Source organism: Oncorhynchus nerka, linkage group LG5, assembly GCF_034236695.1.
Source record: "Oncorhynchus nerka isolate Pitt River linkage group LG5, Oner_Uvic_2.0, whole genome shotgun sequence".
Taxonomy (NCBI): domain Eukaryota; kingdom Metazoa; phylum Chordata; class Actinopteri; order Salmoniformes; family Salmonidae; genus Oncorhynchus; species Oncorhynchus nerka.
The window spans coordinates 40,871,924-40,893,483 of record NC_088400.1 but is presented as its reverse complement, the minus strand read 5'-3'; the positions used below and the strand labels follow the sequence as shown (position 1 = coordinate 40,893,483).

Genomic DNA, 21,560 nt, shown 5'->3' with positions numbered 1-21,560 from the left:
TACAACTTCAGAACAATCTGAGATGATGGGTGTTATAGCTTGCTGAAATGTCATGGAACGACTCACTAGTCTTCTCGTGGAAAGGGTCTTGTTCTGACAGATTTCCTAGTGTTGACCCTCCCCAGCAGCATGCCCAATTTCTCTGTCTGTGTATAGAAGCAGAAGGTTTGAAGTCATCATGGTTGGACCTTGGAATAATATATGTTGTTCTACCCCAGAGTCCAGAGCCAACTACATCCCTCTGTTCAACATCCAGTGGACTCTTCCCGCTTTTTACTGCCAAAAAGTCTCCGCAATGTCTGTTACTCAGGGGGTGGCAAACGTCAACCGCTACCCCATGACTCCAATCCATAAAGGTTCATTGATAATGAAAATACCTGAAAAGAAAATACCCTTTCATAAATAAAATTGTAAGCCTAAACAGGGAGGATTTAAAAATCAGGGTATGCCACAAAGAAAATACACAGGCCTTTAGATGAATGGATATTCTTTATACACAGTTCTATAATTGCTGTTTCTCTTTGGGAAGCGTGTGGGCTTTGTCGAGTTGGGCCTTAGCTCTGTGACAGAACCATATAGGATTTACAGTAGCAACGTAGTCCCTTTTTAGTGTCCATTTATTCAATGTGTTTTCAGTGTCTGACACATTTTTATATCGTAGATCGGTGTTTCTGAAACCCCACCCCCATCCCTCCACAAACTGGCACCAGTTGCCTATCCATCAGTTACTTCGCTGACACCAATTCAATCATTTCTCAAATGCTATTTTTAGGAATCTAGGCCCTCAACGTATGGACACATTAGCTAGCCAACTCCCTGATACATAAAAACTATTAAGAAGCAAGAGGGGTTTATGTTCTTTTATGTTCTTCAGCTATTGACGACCTGATAGGTGTCAACAATTAGGTGTCAACACGTCAAAGACAACAACGGACGGAAGAGATGACGGAAAAGAACCAGCCAGAGTTAAGATGGTAGCTTAAAGAAAGTAACATCTGCATCTTGACTCATTCATTTTTTTCCCCTTACTTATCTTTCTTCTTTTGTACCTCTCTTGCCATTTGCTTGGAGCATCTTTTCCATCCCAGACAGCTGGGCTGGGTTACAGACTGCTTGACCACAGGCCGACAGACAGACCAGTAGATGCAGACGGTTCAATTCTCATGTCACCCGTCTGCGTGGCAGAGACACAGGGGCAACAGGAAAACCATTCGTTCCTACCGCCCCCACTTCTCTGCCCCTGTAATGCCATGGATATTTTTTCACATTGCTACTACGATCACTGTGCCATGCACCATATTTTGCGCCCCTAATTTGCGTTATTCAAAACATACTTCTTGAAAACCGTGTGAAGGCATGGGAGTGAGGTTTTCTCAATCATGTTTTTTGGAGACCAAAAAAAGCAATGGGCTCCCTTGCCTTCCCTTGAAGGCCTTTCTGGGAGAGGATGGGCTGTGTCGTGTTAGTATGCAGGGACTCGGGGAGGCTCAAGTTTTCCAGATTGTTTTGCAAATGTTTTAGAGTTTGTTGTCATACCTAATTTTGGGTGAAAGGGGAGGCTGCATTCCTGTGGTGGAGGAGACGGTCATCGGGAATAGTCAAGGCCCACTCTTCTGCTGGGGAGTAGACTACTGTGTGTTGAGCAGAGCAGCAGAGCAGACAGACAAGGTATCCATAGAGAGAAAACCCTGCTGACAGGGGTAGACAGGTGGGAAACATTGTAATAACATCGGAGATGGGGGTTTGAGGTGTGTGTGTCCATTTGTGTGTGCGCACGTGTGGGAGCGTGCACACTTCCATGTTTGTGTGTGTGTGTGTGTGTGTGTGTGTGTGTCCGCGTGTGCATGTGGGCGTGCACACTTCCCTGTTTGTGTGTTCTGGCATACCCTTCTTTCATCTGAGCTCCCTGCTGCTGAAGAATCTCACTCAAAGTACTGAGTTCATTTTCTCTTCAGCGTCATTAAGAGGTTATCAGGCAGCTGTGCACAGGGAAGAGAAGGTTCTCTATTCTGTCAAAGCATATTTATGTATAGGAAATAACTCGTATGTTTTACTTCAGCACGCTGAAGTGAAAAGTGTTTTTAAGTGCCTTTATCTATAGGTTTGAATCTGCTTTACAAAATACGTCAAGATGTCCAAATAGAAAATGCGCCTGTTGGATTTTTATGAGGGAGAAGGGGGGAAAAAAAGAGGGGGGTTATCTTGAATTCAACTGATATTCTGATTCAGTGGACGGTGTGGAGTGGAGCTCTATAACTGAAGACACATTTGAGAGACGCCTCAACAGCTGCCAAAGGGCTCCACAGACAGCAACCCTGGTGAAAGAGGGACCTCTACTGGCTTGAGCCTTTTATTCTTTTTTTGTTGTACAGACCCTCATGTTGTTTCTGTGCCGATTGAACCTGATAGCGAGATTGAGTTGATGCCAGATACATGCCAATCAAAGGAACCCATTTAAAGGTTTACGACCTGGCTGACCATATTCTCATTGTGACAACTATTGTCATGGCTCTCTTCTACAGTTAGTAACACATACGTGAGGGCTTATGCCCTATGGCAGACAGAGGCTTTAAAAGTCCCCTGTATTTACATATTTGTACCATGTACTTGAGCTTGTGTCCTCAAAAGTGAGTACATCTCAGCAAGAATATTGGACCTCTCTGAAATAATAGTAAAATAAATATTTTTACCCGACCCTGAATGCTTTAAAAAAAAGTGACCCTATCCTAAACGCCAAATAATAATGAAAACATAAACTGGATAGCAGAGAACATGCCTACTGTTTACTACCCTCACTCCTAGGACAGACCAGAGCATTAGATATGCAGTTCTAGAAACTGTTCTTCGTTTTGTAAGGATTACATGGCAAAGTAGCCAGAAGGTTGTGGATTCGCAGGGTAGGATAAAGGGTAAAAATATCTCCATCATCATAAAAGCACTGCATGAATCGAGCATCTTATTTGCGGTCCGGAAGAAAAAAAATTGCTTTTATAAACACATTTCATGCAATTCTACCTCATTTTACAATAAATGAGCGCATGTTGCAGTACCAACGGCGTTTGATTTCTATACAGGTCATTGTTAAAAAAGAGGACAGTCTAAGTTTGGACAAGTGCTAAAGTTGTCTATCAAGTGTAACAATTGAGCGGAACAGAAACAGTTATAACTGAAGTATCTGATCATCAATCAATTCGAGAAAAAAAAAGCCATTTGTTTTTAACATAGCAGCCGCATATAATTAGGTGGGTCTATATGCACTTGACTTTTTTTCATTTGGGAAACTAGCATTTTCTAACTTATTCTATTTTATTCGATGATATTGTCGTTACAAAACATGTGTTGACTGTGATTAGGGCATGGGAATATACAGTAAGAACATCTGCTAGACTAAATTAACAAACTAGGCATGCATAGCTCACAGCATGATCCTCAAATCAAAGACTTGCCAAACTCGTGTTTCTAAAAGTGAATTCAAATGCACTGTAGAATGACTTCATAGCCTAACAAGGCATTTTTCTTGAATTATTATTTAATTGTAAGTAAAAAAACAAACATTTTTTACATAAAACTTTACACAGCCTAAATATGAGATTTACAGGCATGTTGTTGAAGTGCTGTTGTTGATGTGTTTTTGAAATGCTGGGCGCTTCTGCCAGCCTGTAACGTGTCACAAATGCTTCACAATTGCTTTCTTAAATGGCAGGCTATCGCCTTGAAATAATAATAATAATATATCCTAAATAATTCATTTTCGTTCCTTCTTAGTTGCTCCCAACTGATTTAGAGTTAGCATGTAGTTTAATAGCCTGTTTAAAAGTTGATGGTCAATTGAAAGTGACTGAATCACACATTACTTCCCGAGCAAAGTCGTTTTTTTTTTAATAGGATGAAGTGCAGCCTCCAAATGTCATAAAGACAAATTCCATATGCACCGGAGGCACGTCTTTCCCCGGGGTTTTACAGCTTGTTTTTTAGCATAAAGCATTGATGACTAAAGCATTGTTAACTGGTTATAGATCGCTTTATATAATCAGGTCCATACATTTTTTTTTCACTGACACTGAGATATTTAAGGAGTCCATGGTGTCTGGAGGACTTGGCTGACAAAATCTACGGACATTAAAACTATGATTTCATCTGTCAAACAGGTAGACCTACCTGTTCTTTCTTGGATAGGAAGAAATAGGTTCCAACACAAAGCCTTTCTCGCTGTAAGTAGCCTAAAGTCAAAATAAAAACGAAAGACTGTTTAAATGAATTAGGCCTTCTCGAATGATCCTACTTTCATCACCCGTGCACTGTCCATCTTCGCAGCTGCCACTTCAGAGTAATGTAAGTTATGCATATTAATTGAATATGGCTTATTGTGAGGTCAATAACTTGGATAAATAGCTTCATCCATCTGTCAACTATAGCAGTAGCAAGCTTACCTCCGGTCCTCCTCCTCATCTTTGTGCTCTCTCTCGAACTGATCAGGACATCTGTAGGCCTAGTCCGCGCACACAGATATTGAATTCTTTGGACAAATAAACAAATATTTTCAGAAGAAGCCTTTGACTCCCCCGCTGAAGTGTCACTGTACACAGCACAGCCATTGGTTAGGCAGCACAAAAGGGTTCACATCAGCAAGAGCAGGGCAGGCCGGGGCTCATCATTGGGCTAGCCTATCCATTGCCGTGTGTAATGCAGTGTAGTTTTATATCCATCCCAGCAGCGCAAAAACTCAGGAATTACATTTTCTTAGAAATATAACTTTGCCATGTGCTTCTCCGAGCATACCCTTATAAGGCTAGGCCTAGAGTATAGGCCAGGGCTACTCAACTCGTACCCTATGACGTCCGGAGCCTGCTGGTTTTCTCTTCTTCCATGATTATTAATTGCACCCACCTAGTGTCCCAGGTCTAAAATCAGTCCCTGATTAGAGGGAAGCAATGAAAAAAAACGAGGTCCAGAGTTGAGTTTGAGGGAATATGCTATGGGTCATTTGATTGAGACCACACTCGGCGCACCCCATATTGCAAGCCTATCAGAGAATCAGGGATGAGCGGCAGCATCGGGCACACAGAGATATAATAAGCAACTAATTCTCAAACACTGAGCAATATGACATTTAAATCAATTACAAATTACATGACCCACCCCTGGACTATTTTTTTTTTTAAATACTCACCGAAATTGAAAAAGCATAACCTTCCCCCATTTTCCTCTGGGTAACAATTGTGTAAATTTCGACCGCTCCCTTACTAGTTGTTCTTTATGGCCATCACGTGAAAAATAATTACGTCTATTTAGCGGGAAATCTAAATTTTGACATAACGTTCAAGAGGTTTTAAGTAACTAAACATGCCAACATTTGCAATCTTGTTTACGACGGCACAACTTATGTCAACATTACATTTGTTGTGTGTAACAAAGCAGGGTTAAAAAAAGGTTCTGCAATGCTTATGAAGCGTTGATACCCAGTATCCTGATACCCAGAATCCTCCTGCTTTTATCAACACTCTACAAGTTGGTGGACTATCATCGTGATTTAAGGGGTCCTGAGAAGAGCTTTGCAGCTGGTCCATCTAGCGGAAATCGCTAAATTCTGCCTCTTGGGCAAGATTCATGAGAATAAAACGTCAACTGGCCTGGGAAGAGGCCTTACTATGCACCATGATAGATTTCCCCAAAGAGTGGAGGGGGCAGTAAGGGCGGGAGCTCATTTTTAATGGACAGGAGGAGGGAGAGGGAGGGGAAAAAAGGGAAAGGACAAGAGCTATAAGACATCCCCCCCCCTTTAGTGATGGCTGACAGAACCTCCAGATTTCTTCCCCCCAGGATACTTAGCAGGCTCTTCCCTCATTTCTTCTTTTATTGTTGAAAAAAATTCCAGTTGGGTATCAGGAGTGGGAGGCTCGGGAAGATGAAAAGAAAAGAAACACCGCTGAGCAGAAATGATGCTTCAGAACCTGCCTGGCACTAAAGTATTTAGACCCTGTGAGAAAATAGATTACAGATGGCTCCTAAAGTTGCAGGGCAAAATATCTCCAGTCTGGTGCACCTTGTATCCCTTATGGGTGCCAGCCAGATGGAATGATACCTTGCTGTTTTCACGTTCAAACTCATAGCAAGTCATTGTAGTAGACAGGGTTCCAAAAGTGACTCAGAGGTATATATATATATATACTCAACACCTGGAATGACATATGGAGGGATGGGTACAACTCTATTGCACACAATTCCATAGCAAATCCAAGAGGATTATAACAAGCCAAAATGAGAGGACTAGAAATTCAAAAGTAAGGGAATGTATCATACATTCCTGAGGGTCATATACTTTATACTTTAACCTCTGAGATTTTTGTTGGGGTCATTCTCTTGTGATTTACCGACCATTTGCAAGAATATTGGCGATTTTTACAACTTAATTAACAATGAAACATGTAAGGTGTAAAATCAAGCACTACTTCTTGCCAGGATAAATAGCCCATTTTGCTAAAACTAGGCCTACGGTCCTCTGCATAACACGTAAAAAGTCCATCTGTCTTCTAGACACACTAAGAGTTGGAGGTGCGCTGACATACGTCTTATACAGCAGTAAACTGAGTGGTTTCTCCCCACCAGCTGAAGGTTGTAATGACCCAGCCTACGTCACTTCACCCTTTAGCCTGGCTGCCTGTATAGCAGGCCCGTGGTGGGCGTCCCGTCACCCCCCCCCCCCCCCCCCCAAACCCACCTAGTCACCCCCCAGTCAACCCCGTTCACCCCGCCAGCTGTAAAATAAGCTACTCCCGCTCGCCAACAGTGGGGGGTAAACGGTGTGTCAACAATTCTCCGTCGAGCCATGAGTCCTCACCAACCCCTTCTCTGTTTGCACCCCGAGCTCTGAAGGAGCCCCTATCCTCTTTGTTTGGAGAGCGCTCATTGAAGCTGGACAAAAGGGAGCCGCTGAGGTGGAGGGGCTGTGGGTGCTTACTAGCTTACACTGGATATCAACGCCACTACTATCCTCACTTGACAGCGCCACTCACTTGTTTTTACGGAGCAACTGTTCTGCGGGTGATGTCATTGTGAGTTTAAGACTAAGAATAACATCTTGCTTTCGGTAGTGTTGGTGCCACAGGGATGTTCATGTGGAAGCATAGCGCCGCGTGGGTGTCACAGTTTGGCCGTGCAGCCCCTCTCCAAATCCCAACGCCTAACCCCTTGTGTGTGTTTACGCACTCCAGGGTTAAACATTTATATATCCCTCTAAACACGGTGTCAAACAACCACATCATCCCACTCTGTTGCGCATTAACATACAGACGACGACTTTGTCTTTTCCTCCGAGAGACAGAAAAAGCCCCCCAAAACATCCACAATAATGAATCTGGTCTAACCCAAAAGTGAGACCTTTCAGTAAACAACTTTCACCTCGTTTAGGGTGAAACCTCATCTGTGAGATCGTGAGGAACCAGACAGGTCTCAACGTTCTGGCGATATTTTATCTTTAATGAGCAAGGAACCTCTGCCAGAAGCCATATGTCTGTCGCTTGTTAGAACCAGAGGTCAGGAACGAGTTGAGAAGTGAAGTGTTTTCTGAGGAGACACGTAGAGGCATTCCTTAACATGAACCCTGTGTCCCCCATAAAGTGGAACATTTACAAACAATCGAACAACTCCCAGCCACTTCTATTTTACAACCGCTAGGTGTGGACTTCACGCTTAGACAAAGCAGCCGAATAGACAAACGCACATTACACACACACAGCAAAATACAAGTCTCTGGGTCTCACTTTTTTTGGGGGGGGGGGGATTTATCCTGGTGTAAACGTACATGTGTTTTCCCTGGCTGCGACTAAGGTTAAACATAAAAATGCTATTCTTGTCATACTTATAATGGTGCCATTAATAAACCCTATAAAGAGTGCTCTTAGAGGTTGGGTTCTGCATGGACGGGTTTATAACTTTTTATTGTGTGCAAATTCAACGAGTTTCCAGCTGCCACACATAGTTAATCCTTGGCTACACCTTTGCCTTCCAGAACACCTTAAGGTCATGTGACTTTACACCTGGCGGTGACACGGAATCCTCTTGTGGGTGACATAGAAAGGAACTAGGCCACGTCTTCGAAAACAAACCCCTGGCGAATTGGTGAATGAGAGGAGTGAACGTGCATCGGCGCGTGTTGTCTTCGGCAGCTCGAGTCATCATCAGGATTGGTAGAGTGACAAGACAATCTCAGGTGTTTTTATATGTTTTTCCTTGTTGATTACTATGTTCCACCAGTGTGTCTGGAACTAGACAATGACCGGAACGTCTGGCCAAACAGGAAAGCACTGTGCAAAAGACTTTAGACTGTGACACAGCTGCATATCACTCTCCAGTACAGTCATGGTCATGGAGTGCTTTCAAGACAGGAAGCCCACCGGTTAAGAGCGTTTGGACAGTAACCAGAAGGTTGTTGGTTCGAATCCCAGAGACGACTAGGAGAATAATCAGTCAATGTGCCCCTGAACAAGGCACTTAACCTCAATTGCTCCTGAAAGTTGCTCTGGATAAGATCATCTGCTAAATGACGTAAATGTCAAATGTAAGACAGGTAAACAAACAATGACAAAAACAATAGAACGGTGAGGTTATATGGTTCTTCGCAACAGTTGGATAGCAAACAACAAACCAAAACTGAGGAGTGCCTACGCTGGGTTGAAGAGAGGAAAAAAAAGATTTCATGGTTTTCTAACCTCGTGGAGGTTTTTGGTATCCGTCGACAGCGTGCCCCCTCTGAGAATGCAAAATAAACTATAGGTGAGCCCAGCCAAAGGCAATGAACATAAACCACATACACACACCTACACAATTTACAGTGAGAAGAAAAAGCATTCTGGAAAATTCTACATCTGCTTTCTCTGCAAACGTTCATATAAGTAACGGTATGATATTTTTTTATCTCCCTCAAATTTAAGAGTCACAACATGAGTCCGGTCTCCCGTGTGTGAATCGACCGTATAAATCATGTAAAATGGTAATAGATTTTAGCATGGTCGCTTGTCTCGCTTCCTATATCTCCAGCGGCTCGGCTAACTTCCTTTTCTCTCAGGCTCACTAGAGACTACACTAGAGGCGAAAGAAACACACACCTATTTAGGCGAGGCGCTGGCTAGCGGAGTAGAACACTTGAAAAACTAAAGGAGAGCGACACACTCTAGGAGCTCAGATGCAATAATTGAAATAACCTAATAACCAACGTTTCGACAGAGAAGATGTCTTCATCAGGGTATAATGACAAACACTGCGGGGTGACTAGTTTATATGGTGTCAAAGGACACACACAAGTGTCTGTAATCATGGCCGGGTGTGGCCTGATATCATTGGTTAATTCTCAGATATAAAAATAACATACCAAAAACATGAATGATAACATACGATCATAGATACAATTTGGCTACATAAGCCTACAAACATTATTTACAATGGATAGCAAAATCACAATAATCACAAGAATGGCTATAGTTCAAAGTCTGCATATAGGAGCAAGGGTCTTTAAATTAAAGATCTAGGCAACCTCTCATTTTAACAATAAAATGTCGAGGTCATCCCCTCTCCTAGGGAGGGTGACGTGTTCGATGCCGATATAACGTAGGGACGAAATAGAGTGGTTTGCTTCCAAAAAGTGGGCCACAACTGGATAAGTCAAGTTTAGGGCCAGTCAGAAGGGAACAAAGCAATGAGACCACTAGCAAATACCTACTCCAGTCATTAGTCATCACTTTCCATTGGTTTAGAAGTGCAGCCCGTTGCCTGGGACACAGCCATACAGAGCACAGACTGCCAGAGAACACCAGAGAGATCCATGCCCAAGAAATATCAAAATTCACTTAACATAAGATTCCCTAGATCCTAGGCAGTCATATTACTCATGCCATGTCCATTTAGACCAGTGCTGCACAACTCCTGTCTGTAGTCAGGGTATATTAGTAGTACCTTCTCATTCATTCTAAACCTTGCCAGCGAACTAGCAGTCAACCTCATCAATTAGTAATACACAGCAAGACGCAACTCTCTACAGCCCCTGAAGACTAGAAATGTGCAACCCGTGGCCCATGGTTTGGACAAAGGCAGTGTAGGCTATGCTTACTTGGTGGGTTGTGAACTGGCTGGGGAAGTCCTCATATACAGCCCTCTCCATTTGTCGACCTGGGTTTGCAGGTCAGCCATCTCATCTGATTCCCATTGGGGAATTCTGCAGAATTGGAAAGGGAAGGAAACAAGTTCACATGGACATGTCTGACTGAGAACATCCTGTGTCTATAACCGCTGTTCCCAATTACATTAGCTATGTCTAAGATAACTGTTATGGGCACTATTTTGCTGTCACATAACTGAACTGACTGTCAATGGTATGACTGAGGAAGAAAAACTGATCAAAGATAAGTTGTTAAAGGAGGCCCGAGCTCATTGAGGACAAATTGCTGTTACCTGTCACAGTGCTGGCTGTCAGTGTCCACTAGGGGGCAGCACATGATCTGGGTGTGGCTCTCTGAGCCGGTTCACCTGCTGAAACAGAGCCGTCTTCTCCTTTGACAGGCAGTCTTGGAGTCTGGAGGTTTTATTCAGATATCAAATCTGGGGTTATGTACTTACTGTGTCCGTCCATCTGTCTGTCTGTGCTACATAACCAATGACAACAGAGTGATGGGTAGAGCATAGCTACCTCTTGACGCAGCACATCCAGTAGCGCTGCTGTTCACGGCCACTCAAACTGCTCAGCCGCCTCCTGGAGCTTCCTCAGGCTACCCTCGATTTCCCGCTGCAGTTCCTGCACCTTCCTCTGGTTGGCGCTGCACAATTTGTCATTGTCGCGCTGCAGTTCCTGACATTTCCTCTAATGGGTGCTGCGCAACTCCTCCATCTCCTGAGTGCAGGCGCCGTAGCAGCACTGAAGCGCTTTCAGCTCCCATATCTTACTATCGGACAAAAACACATTAAGAGTGTTAAAAGTGAACTTTTTAAACGTGTTAACCCTCGCAAGGCTGCAGGCCCAGACGGCATCCCCAGCCGCGCCCTCAGAGCATGCGCAGACCAGCTGGCCGGTGTGTTTACGGACATATTCAATCAATCCCTATACCAGTCTGCTGTTCCCACATGCTTCAAGAGGGCCACCATTGTTCCTGTTCCCAAGAAAGCTAAGGTAACTGAGCTAAACGACTACCGCCCCGTAACACTCACTTCCGTCATCATGAAGTGCTTTGAGAGACTAGTCAAGGACCATATCACCTCCACCCTACCTGACACCCTAGACCCACTCCAATTTGCTTACCGCCCAAATAGGTCCACAGACGATGCAATCTCAACCACACTGCACACTGCCCTAACCCACCTGGACAAGAGGAATACCTATGTGAGAATGCTGTTCATCGACTACAGCTCGTCATTCAACACCATAGTACCCTCCAAGCTCGTCATCAAGCTCGAGACCCTGGGTCTCGACCCCGCCCTGTGCAACTGGGTACTGGACTTCCTGACGGGCCGCCCCCAGGTGGTGAGGGTAGGCAACAACATCTCCTCCCCACTGATCCTCAACACGGGGGCCCCACAAGGGTGCGTTCTGAGCCCTCTCCTGTACTCCCTGTTCACCCACGACTGCGTGGCCACGCACGCCTCCAACTCAATCATCAAGTTTTCGGACGACACAACAGTGGTAGGCTTGATTACCAACAACGAAACGACGAGACGGCCTACAGGGAGGAGGTGAGGGCCCTCGGAGTGTGGTGTCAGGAAAATAACCTCACACTCAACGTCAACAAAACTAAGGAGATGATTGTGGACTTCAGGAAACAGCAGAGGGAACACCCCCCTATCCACATCGATGGAACAGTAGTGGAGAGGCAAGTTTTAAGTTCCTCGGCATACACATCACAGACAAACTGAATTGGTCCACTCACACTGACAGCGTCATGAAGAAGGCGCAGCAGCGCCTCTTCAACCTCAGGAGGCTGAAGAAATTCGGCTTGTCACCAAAAGCACTCACAAACTTCTACAGATGCACAATCGAGAGCATCCTGGCGGGCTGCCTGGTACGGCAACTGCTCCGCCCTCAACCGTAAGGCTCTCCAGAGGGTAGTGAGGTCTGCACAACGCATCACCGGGGGCAAACTACCTGCCCTCCAGGACACCTACACCACCCGATGTTACAGGAAGGCCATAAAGATCATCAAGGACATCAACCACCCAAACCACTGCCTGTTCACCCCGCTATCATCCAGAAGGCGAGGTCAGTACAGGTGCATCAAAGCTGGGACCGAGAGACTGAAAAACAGCTTCTATCTCAAGGCCATCAGACTGTTAAACAGCCACCACTAACATTGAGTGGCTGCTGCCAACACACTGTCATTGACACTGACCCAACTCCAGCCACTTTAATAATGGGAATTGATGGGAAATGATGTAAATATATCACTAGCCACTTTAAACAATGCTACCTTATATAATGTTACTTACCCTACATTATTCATCTCATATGCATACGTATATACTGTACTCTACATCATCGACTGCATCCTTATGTAATACATGTATCACTAGCCACTTTAACTATGCCACTTTGTTTACTTTGTCTACATACTCATCTCATATGTATATACTGTACTCGATACCATCTACTGTATGCTGCTCTGTACCATCACTCATTCATATATCCTTATGTACATATTCCTTATCCCCTTACACTGTGTATAAGACAGTAGTTTTGGAATTGTTAGTTAGATTACTTGTTGGTTATCACTGCATTGTCGGAACTAGAAGCACAAGCATTTCGCTACACTCGCATTAACATCTGCTAACCATGTGTATGTGACAAATAAAATTTGATTTGATTTGATTTGAAAAGTGAACTTATTAAAACCTCTATGGGATCGGTGTGCCCCCCCCCGGACAGTTGAGCTAACGTAGGCTAAAGTGATTAGCATGTGGTTCTAAGTGTTAAACGTGAATTTATTACGGTGCTACTTGCATTTAGAGATGTTTCTAATATGTGGTGTTAAAAAAATTTTCATTTTGCAGCATCCTTCCTGAATGTTGCAGGAACAGCCAATATATCCAACCAACATGTTACCTCCCTGCTGACGTGATTTTCTTGCACTATCAATCATGAAAACATTATTTTTTAGGAAGACTATGATTCCCCAGTTTATCTTTCACGGGTAAACAATGAATTTCAGCTCTAGGAAGGGTTTTGAGCTGAGCTCATGTGACACTCCCCTCTCTCCATCATCCCCATAGTGCCAGAGTACCGCTGGAGTCACGACGTGATAACGTATTCTGACCGCCAGCCAACTTTCCAAACGGGGGATTCAAAGTCAGCGAATTACGGCACAGCATGCTTAAGGGCGTGTGTGTTTTCGCTGACTTAGAATCACAAATTCAAACTCAAATGTTTTTCTTTGACGTGTGACAATATGACTAGCTGGAGATATGTTCGACATGTTTTTAAAACAGTGGGGTACGGCTTCACTTTGTGTTTGCAGGAGATGGTAATCAAAAGTTAGGAGTTTCATACATTTTTATGTGTCTTTGCTGAGACTGGCTTTACTACATTATGTCCATTTGTACAGCTGGCTTAATACTGCTGCCATTTAAAAAAAAATAGTATGTCTTATGTGTTAAACATTCAGGGGGGTTGGGTACACACACACAGACAGTTTACCTGCCATTTCCCACAGTGCAGAGCCGTGTAGGCCTACCTGTACAGCTGCGCTTGAAGGCCCCTTCGTAAGTGCAGCCCTCTGCAGGGCCTCAGTATGCAGCTCCTCCACCAGGCCTTCCAGGTGCACCTTCAAGCTCTGCCAGTGCCATAGCTCCGAGTGGACCTGTTCCAGCTGTAGGCCCAGCAGTGCAGCGTCTCTGGAGCTCTCTTACACCACAAGATGCACCCGTTGCTGCAAGAACACAACCAGATCCTTGGTGAGGGCCACATAAACCACGCAGACAGAAAGACAAGAACACAAAAGATATGTATTCCACACATGCTATGGTAAAGACTCTTTCAGAAATGGGAGGAATGTTCATGACATTTCCCTTTATTGCACCATTAGTATTCACGTTATCCACTAGACAGATTCTGGAGATGTTACCAGTATTTTCCATAAACACCTATAGATAAAGGTGGCTAGCGAGCCCATACTTGATAGTTGAAAATAACTCAGATTTGACAGGTATGTGTCAAGACATTTTGTATAGCTTCGATTGCATCGGAATGTATTGATTTTTGCATTGAGTTTCTACGTTTTGCGAAATGAAGATAGACCCTTAGAAAGATATACAAAAGTAAATGATTCCTAATCCATGCAATTAAGATCACTTTATTCGTCAATTGTACACAATGTCGAACCTGTTCATGATAAATCTTGTAGAGCAGCTGGTCATGTTTGAACATTAGCTATGTTGATCTGCTCCTGTTGGCAGAGCTGTCCGGACAGAGCCTCCGGCTCATTCTGCAGGCTCCTCTCTCTCACTGGCCACCAGGCATTCCCCCTCCAGCACTGCCGTACAAAAAGAAGATGACCCTGTGAATGGAAATCTTGTCTCCCCCTTAACCACCATCCCTCCACATCAGAGGACAACTTTCTCTTACGTATTCAAATTATTCTCTCAGTCACTGTACAGTAGGTTTGGAATTTTAACACTGTAAAATGTGATAGGATATACAGGATCGGTTCATCCGAACATCACACCTGCGGGACAGGTACAGGATGGCAACAACAACTGCCCGAGGTACACCAGGAACGCACAATCCCATCAGTGCTCAGGCTGTCAGCAATAGGCTGAGAGGCTGGACTGAGGGCTTGTAGGCCTGTTGTAAAGCAGGTCCTCACCAGACATCACCGGCAACAACGTTGCCTATGGGCAAAAACCCGCAGTCACTGGGCCAGACAGGCCTGGCAAAAAGTGCTCTTTACTGACGAGTCGCGGTTTTGTCTCACCAGGGGAGATGGTCGGATTCGCATTTATCGTCGAAGGAATGAGCGTTACACCGAGGCCTGCACTCTGGAGCGGGATGATTTGGAGGTGGAGGGTTTGTCATGGTCTGGGGCGGTGTGTCACAGCATCATCGGACTGAGCTTGTTATCATTGCAGGAAATCTCAACGCTGTGTGTTACAGGGAAGACATCCTCCTCCCTCATGTGGTACCCTTCCTGCAGGCTCATCCTGACATGACCCTCCAGCATGACAATGCCACCAGCCATACTGCTAGTTCTGTGCGTGATTTCCTGTAAGACAGGAATGTCAGTATTCTACCATGGCCAGCGAAGAGCCCGGATCTCAATCCCATTTTGCATGTCTGGAACCTGTTGGATCGGAGGGTGAGGGCTAGGGCCATTCCCCCCAGATATGTCTGGGAACTTGCAGGTGCCTTGGTGGAAGAGTGGGGTAACATCTCACAGAAAGAACTGGCAAATCTGGTGCAGTCCATAAGGAAGAGATGCACTGCAGTACTTAATGCAGCTGGTGGCACAAGAGATACTGACTGTTACTTTTGATTCTGACCCCCCCCCCTTTGTTCAGGGACACATTATTCCATTTCTGTTAGTCACATGTCTGTGGAACCTGTTCAGTTTATGTCTCAGTTGTTGAATCTTATGTTCATACAAATATTTACACATGTTAAGTTTGCTTTAAATAAACGCAGTTAACAGTGAGAGGAAGTTTATTTTATGCTGACTTTATCTATGAATCAGTTTATGTATTGCTTTGTTTCATGTGTCAGTTCCTTGCCAGGTGGGGGAGACAAAGCACAGCTATTCCTCATTTGTTAGTACTTGATTACCTGCTTCCATGTGAGGTTAATAAACACGTCAATCACTACCTTACATCACACACGTGTGGAACGTATCAAATAAACTGTTTAGAGTCAATGGTTGGATCCTTGTGACATTGGAAGGTTCAGTAGTCAAGGAAGAACCATTAAATAACTGAGGCTCTTCAAAAGTCTCATACCGAATGCAACTAGGACGTGTTGATATTGGAGTTTGATGAACAATTAATTCAATGACAAGATGTTCAAAAATTGCATTTATTTAGAAAAGAAAACCACCATGCTGACTTCTGCCTCCGAACACAAAACTCGTAGATAGAAAATGGCAATTGGACATCTACACAGTGTCTGCTAAAACGAATAAATAAAATATTTCAGGTCTGTGAAACAACATATCTTTCATAAAAGAAATCAGTGACAAACCCATCCCATGATTAGAATGACCTGATTCAGCAGTTTGTTTGTTTTGAATTATATTGGAATTTGTTGGACATTTCTCAGACTTTCACTATGCAGTACTTGGTCTTTTACAATCATTTTGTGGTTTAAAACCGTATGGATTACCTTGGATGTCCAAAAACTGTAGATATACCATCAGTACATTGCTGTAGGCATAGATGTACAGTATCAGTCAAAGGTTTGGACACACCTACTCATTCAAGGGTTTTCTTAATTTTTTGACAATTTTCTACACTGTAGAATAATAGTGAAGACATCACAACTACGAAATAACACATGGAATAATGAAGTAACCAAAAAAATTGTTTCTTTGAGATTCTTCAAAGTAGCCACCCTTTGCCTTGATGACAGGTTTGCAAACTCTTGCATTCTCTCATCCAGCTTCATGAGGAATGCTTTTCCAACAGTCTTGATGGAATTCCCACATATGCTGAGCACTTGTTGGCTGCTTTTCCTTCACTCTCTGGTCCAACTCATCCCAAACCATCTCAATTGGGTTGAGGTCGGGTGATCGTGGAGGCCAGGTCATCTGATGCAGCACTAAATCACTCTCCTTCTTGGTCAAATAGCCCTTTCACAGTCTGGAGGTGTGTTTTGGGTCATTGTCCTGCTGAAAAAAACAAACGATTGTCCCACAAAGGGCAAAACAGATGGGATGGTGTATCGCTGCAGAATGCTGTGGTAGAAATGCTGGTTAAGTGTACCTTGAATTCTAAATAAATGACTGACAATGTCACCAGCAAAGCAACCCCACACCATCGCTCCTCCACTGTGCTTAACGGCGGGGACCACACATGCGGAGATCACCCGTTCACCTACTCGTGTCTCACAAAGACACAGTTGGAACCAAAAATCTAAAAATTGGACTCATCAGGCCAATGGACAGATTTCCACCGGTCTAATGTCCATTACTCATGTTTCTTGGGCCAAGCAAATCTCATCTTCTTATTGGTGTCCTTTAGTAGTGGTTTATTTGCAGCAAATCGACCATGAAGGCCTGATTCACCCAGTCTCCTCTGAACAGTCGATGTTTTGATATGTCTGTTATTTGAACCATGTACAGAATGTATTTGGGCTGCAATTTCTAAGACTGGTCACTTGAATGAACTTATCCTCTACAGCAGAGGTAGCTGATTCTACCTTTCCAGTTTCATTGTAGCACTTGATGGTTTTTGCAACTGCAATTGAAGAAACATTCAAAGTTCTTTAAATTTTTCAGATTGACATGAAGGGCAGTCAAAGTAATGACGGACTGTCATTTCTCTTTGCCTATTCGAGCTGGTCTTGCCATAATATGGACTTGGGTCTTTTACCAAATAGGTCTATCTTCTGTATACCAACCCTACCTTTTCACAACACAACTGATTGGCTCAAACACATTAAGAAGGAAAGAAATTCCACAAATAAGGCACACCTGTTAATTGAAATGCATTCCAGGTGACTACCTCATAAAGCTGGTTGAGAGAATGCCAAGTGTGCAAAGCTGTCATCAATGCAAAGGGTGGATACTTTGAAGAATCTCAAATAAACAAGTAAATATAAAACTTTTTTGGTTACTACATGATTACATGTGTTATTTCATAGTTTTGATGTCTTCACTATTATTCTACAATGTAGAAAACAGTACAAATTAAAGAAAAACCCTTGAATGAGTAGGTGTGTCCAAACGTTTGACTTGTACTGTATATCTGATTATTTGTTTTGATGTATGTTCCAATTTGACTTACATAAAAATATAAAAACACCAAATGCCATTTGCTGTGACATTACCTTTGTTAATTAAGGTAATAAATATTATTTAAAAGTTCAGCTAAACTCAAAAAGGTGCAAAAGTTGTTTTCATTATGATACAATTAATACAATCACTATCTTCACTGAGGTTGTGGTCTCTGGAAGACTGGAAATAAGAAGGACAAACTGAGTGACACAAAGAGATAACAGATTCATGAGCGCTTCTCTCCAGAGACCACTTTTCACAAAGATAACTGCTCCTCCCGCAAAAGAAAAGAGATCATAAACACTCAATCCTTCCACCCAGATGAACAAACCAGTGCAGATGGGGTGACAGCTGCTTAATACCTTGGTTAGCTATGACTAATGCAGTTAAATGTAACAAACTCCAAAGCTGCAACACACTGTTCACTGAGACCTTTAACTAATGACAAACTACACTGGGAGAATGTATGGTATCAGCACACCCAATGCAGGCATACAAAAAACACATTAAAAACTAGTTTTGGTCTATACGGCGAGCTCATTTCCTTCAACAAGAGGACGAGGTTGCATTTTAGTGCAGCTATACAAAATATAGGCCAAGACAGGATGTGACTCGGTAAACACTGGGGTTCGTCCACATTTATCTTTGAAACATAATTACAGTGCAGCCTTTGTTTCCTACTCCAGGTATAGAAACCAATAGAATACCTGGTAAATCCAGGCCTAGCAGTATTACCCATGGTTATAAGTAGCCTAGATCTTAAATTGGCCATGATTCAACCGGCTAGCCCTAATCCTGGTTTTTGATGATTTCTAAACCTTGCTCCAACAAATCGATGCCGACTTTGTTTTAGAGAGAAAAGACGACACTGGGTTACAATGATTTCTAGACATTTTTCAAAAGGAACAGAATATGCTACACTAGGCCAAACAACAAAGCACAAGAGGCCAGTATCAAATGAACGTATTTGAATAGCTGAGTCATTAGAATTGATCACTGCAATAGGTGACAGTGCATTGTATAATGTATTATATCAATGTACGCTGTATGTACGTTAGTATTGAAAGGTTTCAATCTGAGAGACTAAAGCTCACAGCTTTCAATATGCTCTTCAAAAACAACACATACTCCATACAAAATATCCTGTGCTGTCTGCACTTGGAGGGAGAAACTTTCCTCAAGACTGACCAGCACGCTATTGTACACCGTCAATCCCAAAGGAGTAACAACATTTGTCAGTTAGATATCTTTGTCACAGGAAAAGCTTCCACCTTTCAGACAATCACAATCCCTCCCATAGGTCAATCTGAGTCCAGGTTTACATTAAGTTTGACATTTTTACAGATAAGATGGACTTTTAGATTTCAACATTATAAAGATTTTGATTCTCAAAAGATACGCCTGTACAGTACATGAATGGAGAAGACTCAAATATGGAGCAAACAAAAAGTACATATGAAAGTCAGCACATCCACCTGAAGTCAGTCTGACGTTCCGCATGACAGTTAAATCAAATTATTGCACTGGTTTAATGTGTCTGTGGATGGGCGGTCATAAATATACAACAAACAACAATAATAGTAATCATAATGACAATAATAATAACAATTCTAGTAATATAAACAGTTCAGACTTAGTCCCCCACCTCACGCTCCCAATTTTACCACTGCTGCCAACTAAAGTCGTCGTTTGATCCGAAGACCAAGAAGAATCCCAGAATGGTTGCGAAGATCACTACATTGCCTGTTAACACAAGCGCACATGCTCCCCAGGCAATCTGTAAACAACAAACATTAATAATTCAGTCCGCACGTTACAAAATTCTGCATTGCACACTTTCAATCTGTAGTTTGGACTGAGCAAAACAAAGTCCTTTTTAAACTGTTATTTAGTAATGGAGCATGTATTGTTATTACACAAATGGTAGCCTATAAGATTTAAAAGGAATGGTCCTTATTCCATTTGTGTAACAAGAAAAATGCACGCAAATAGAAAGCAATTACTTTAACAGCGAAGCTAACGCAATGTTGTAACTGCACAGGTATAAGTGCAAAGTGTTGCCAAACACCACTTAGCCTACACATGCAAAAATCCCAAAAATGTGTACTTACAACATCGGCTCTGGCGAAAATTATTGGCAGGCCGAAAGCTGAAACCACTATGCCTGTTGTGAGAAATAAAGCCAGCTCTTTGCAGGCGTTGCTTGCCGAGTCTGTGTCGTCAACAATTCTCCGGGAGATGCCGTAAGGGATTGGGGCGAGGATGTAGAAGAAGAGGAGGAACAAGGGCCAGTATTTACTGTGAAGAGAGAAGTTCCCAGCAATTATGACTGGAAGAATACTAAATCTGGGCGGCATCATATTACAAAGGCCTGCATCATGACAGTCAGGTTGAATATGATGGGAGATACTTACTCATACACTGGAAGGGCACATCCTAGCATCAGGAACATGAGTCCAATGGCCCCACCAAAGGACAGGCTGATCAGAGCTGGAAAGGAGTGGTAAAAGAAACTAAGCAGCTGTGTGTGTGTGTGTAAGACTAAATCCTTTGGTCATAATTGATCATTTGACCGTTGGCCTAATGCTTGGGCGAGGGGATGCTGATTATTTTCAGCTTCCATTTATTATGTGAATTGGTGACTAGGTGCTATTATTATCGTTTGATTTGTAAACATGCAGGATGTCATGTTATTTAGCTAATAGCTAGCTAGCTGGTGAGGATTGAGACAATGCTATAGCTAGCTAGTTGGTGAGGAGAGACAATGCAATTGCTGTCGAAGTATAGCTAATCTTAGCTTGAAGTCATCGTTGCATAGCTTGATAGCATTCTTAGTTAGCGCTATCCTCATTGCCTAGCTTGACATAACAACCAATTAATAACAACACAGATTTGGCCGGAACACAAATCGTTTCTAACGTGGATTTTATTGATTCAGAATGGCAATCATTAGCTAGCTAGCTTAGTTGACCATTCGAAACTACGCTACCAGAACTAGCCTGGTGCCAAGCTAGCTAACAATAGCTATACTGCTTCATCTCTCGTTGATATGTAGCTAGCTAAGCGTTAAAATATTTATTTAGACAGCTAGCTACACCACTATTTGTCGGCCTGTCAAAGCTAGTAGACGTTAGCTTAGCCGGCTAACTAGCTAGTACTCAGTTGTTAGCTTAATAGCTAGCAGCACATGCATCCTTTCAGCGTTTATATATGTGTGTGTGTGATTTATTACTTTTGTTGCAATCCAGTTTATGTATTATCTTAAAGTATGATAGTAACTTCCTCACCTTTAATTCCGGCCATTTCTGTAAGACATAAAGTTGTCACCCAGTCCACGACAACAACACACCCTTGCTACTGGATCAAACAGTCCGTGCAAACGATTTCAAAGAGCTTGTCTGTAGCTAGCATCGCGCATGCGCGAAACCCGTCACCCAAAACAAGAAATGTGTCTTTGAATAAACAGACAATAATCAATTTATCGCAGACAAAATCATCTGACTTATGCATTTGTATGCTTAAACCCCACCCTGTATCAGTATCTATACATTAGCTCATTATCCTTGTGTTGATGAGAGAGTTTATTCTTAATACTCTGTTAATATC

The 21,560-nt window shown here is 43.0% G+C and overlaps 1 protein-coding gene across 1 annotated transcript; it reads right to left on the bottom strand.

The window, feature by feature from the left end:
- Positions 1-16,022: 16,022 nt before the first annotated feature.
- On the bottom strand, positions 16,023-21,359 carry LOC115129514 (leptin receptor overlapping transcript-like 1). Its single transcript, XM_029659933.2, has 4 exons — positions 21,242-21,359; positions 20,369-20,444; positions 20,066-20,252; positions 16,023-19,731 (listed from the first exon to the last, which is right to left on the bottom strand). Exons 1-4 carry the CDS (start codon positions 21,255-21,257, stop codon positions 19,615-19,617), a joined length of 396 nt encoding a protein of 131 aa, XP_029515793.1. The 5' UTR covers positions 21,258-21,359; the 3' UTR covers positions 16,023-19,614.
- Positions 21,360-21,560: the final 201 nt, after the last annotated feature.

Coding starts and splice junctions, on each gene's coding strand:
- LOC115129514 (XM_029659933.2), bottom strand. Junction 20,253..20,368: donor TGTGCCCTTCCAGTGTATGA/GTAAGTATCTCC, acceptor CTCTCTTCACAG/TAAATACTGGCCCTTGTTCC. Junction 19,732..20,065: donor TTTTCGCCAGAGCCGATGTT/GTAAGTACACAT, acceptor TGTTGTTTACAG/ATTGCCTGGGGAGCATGTGC.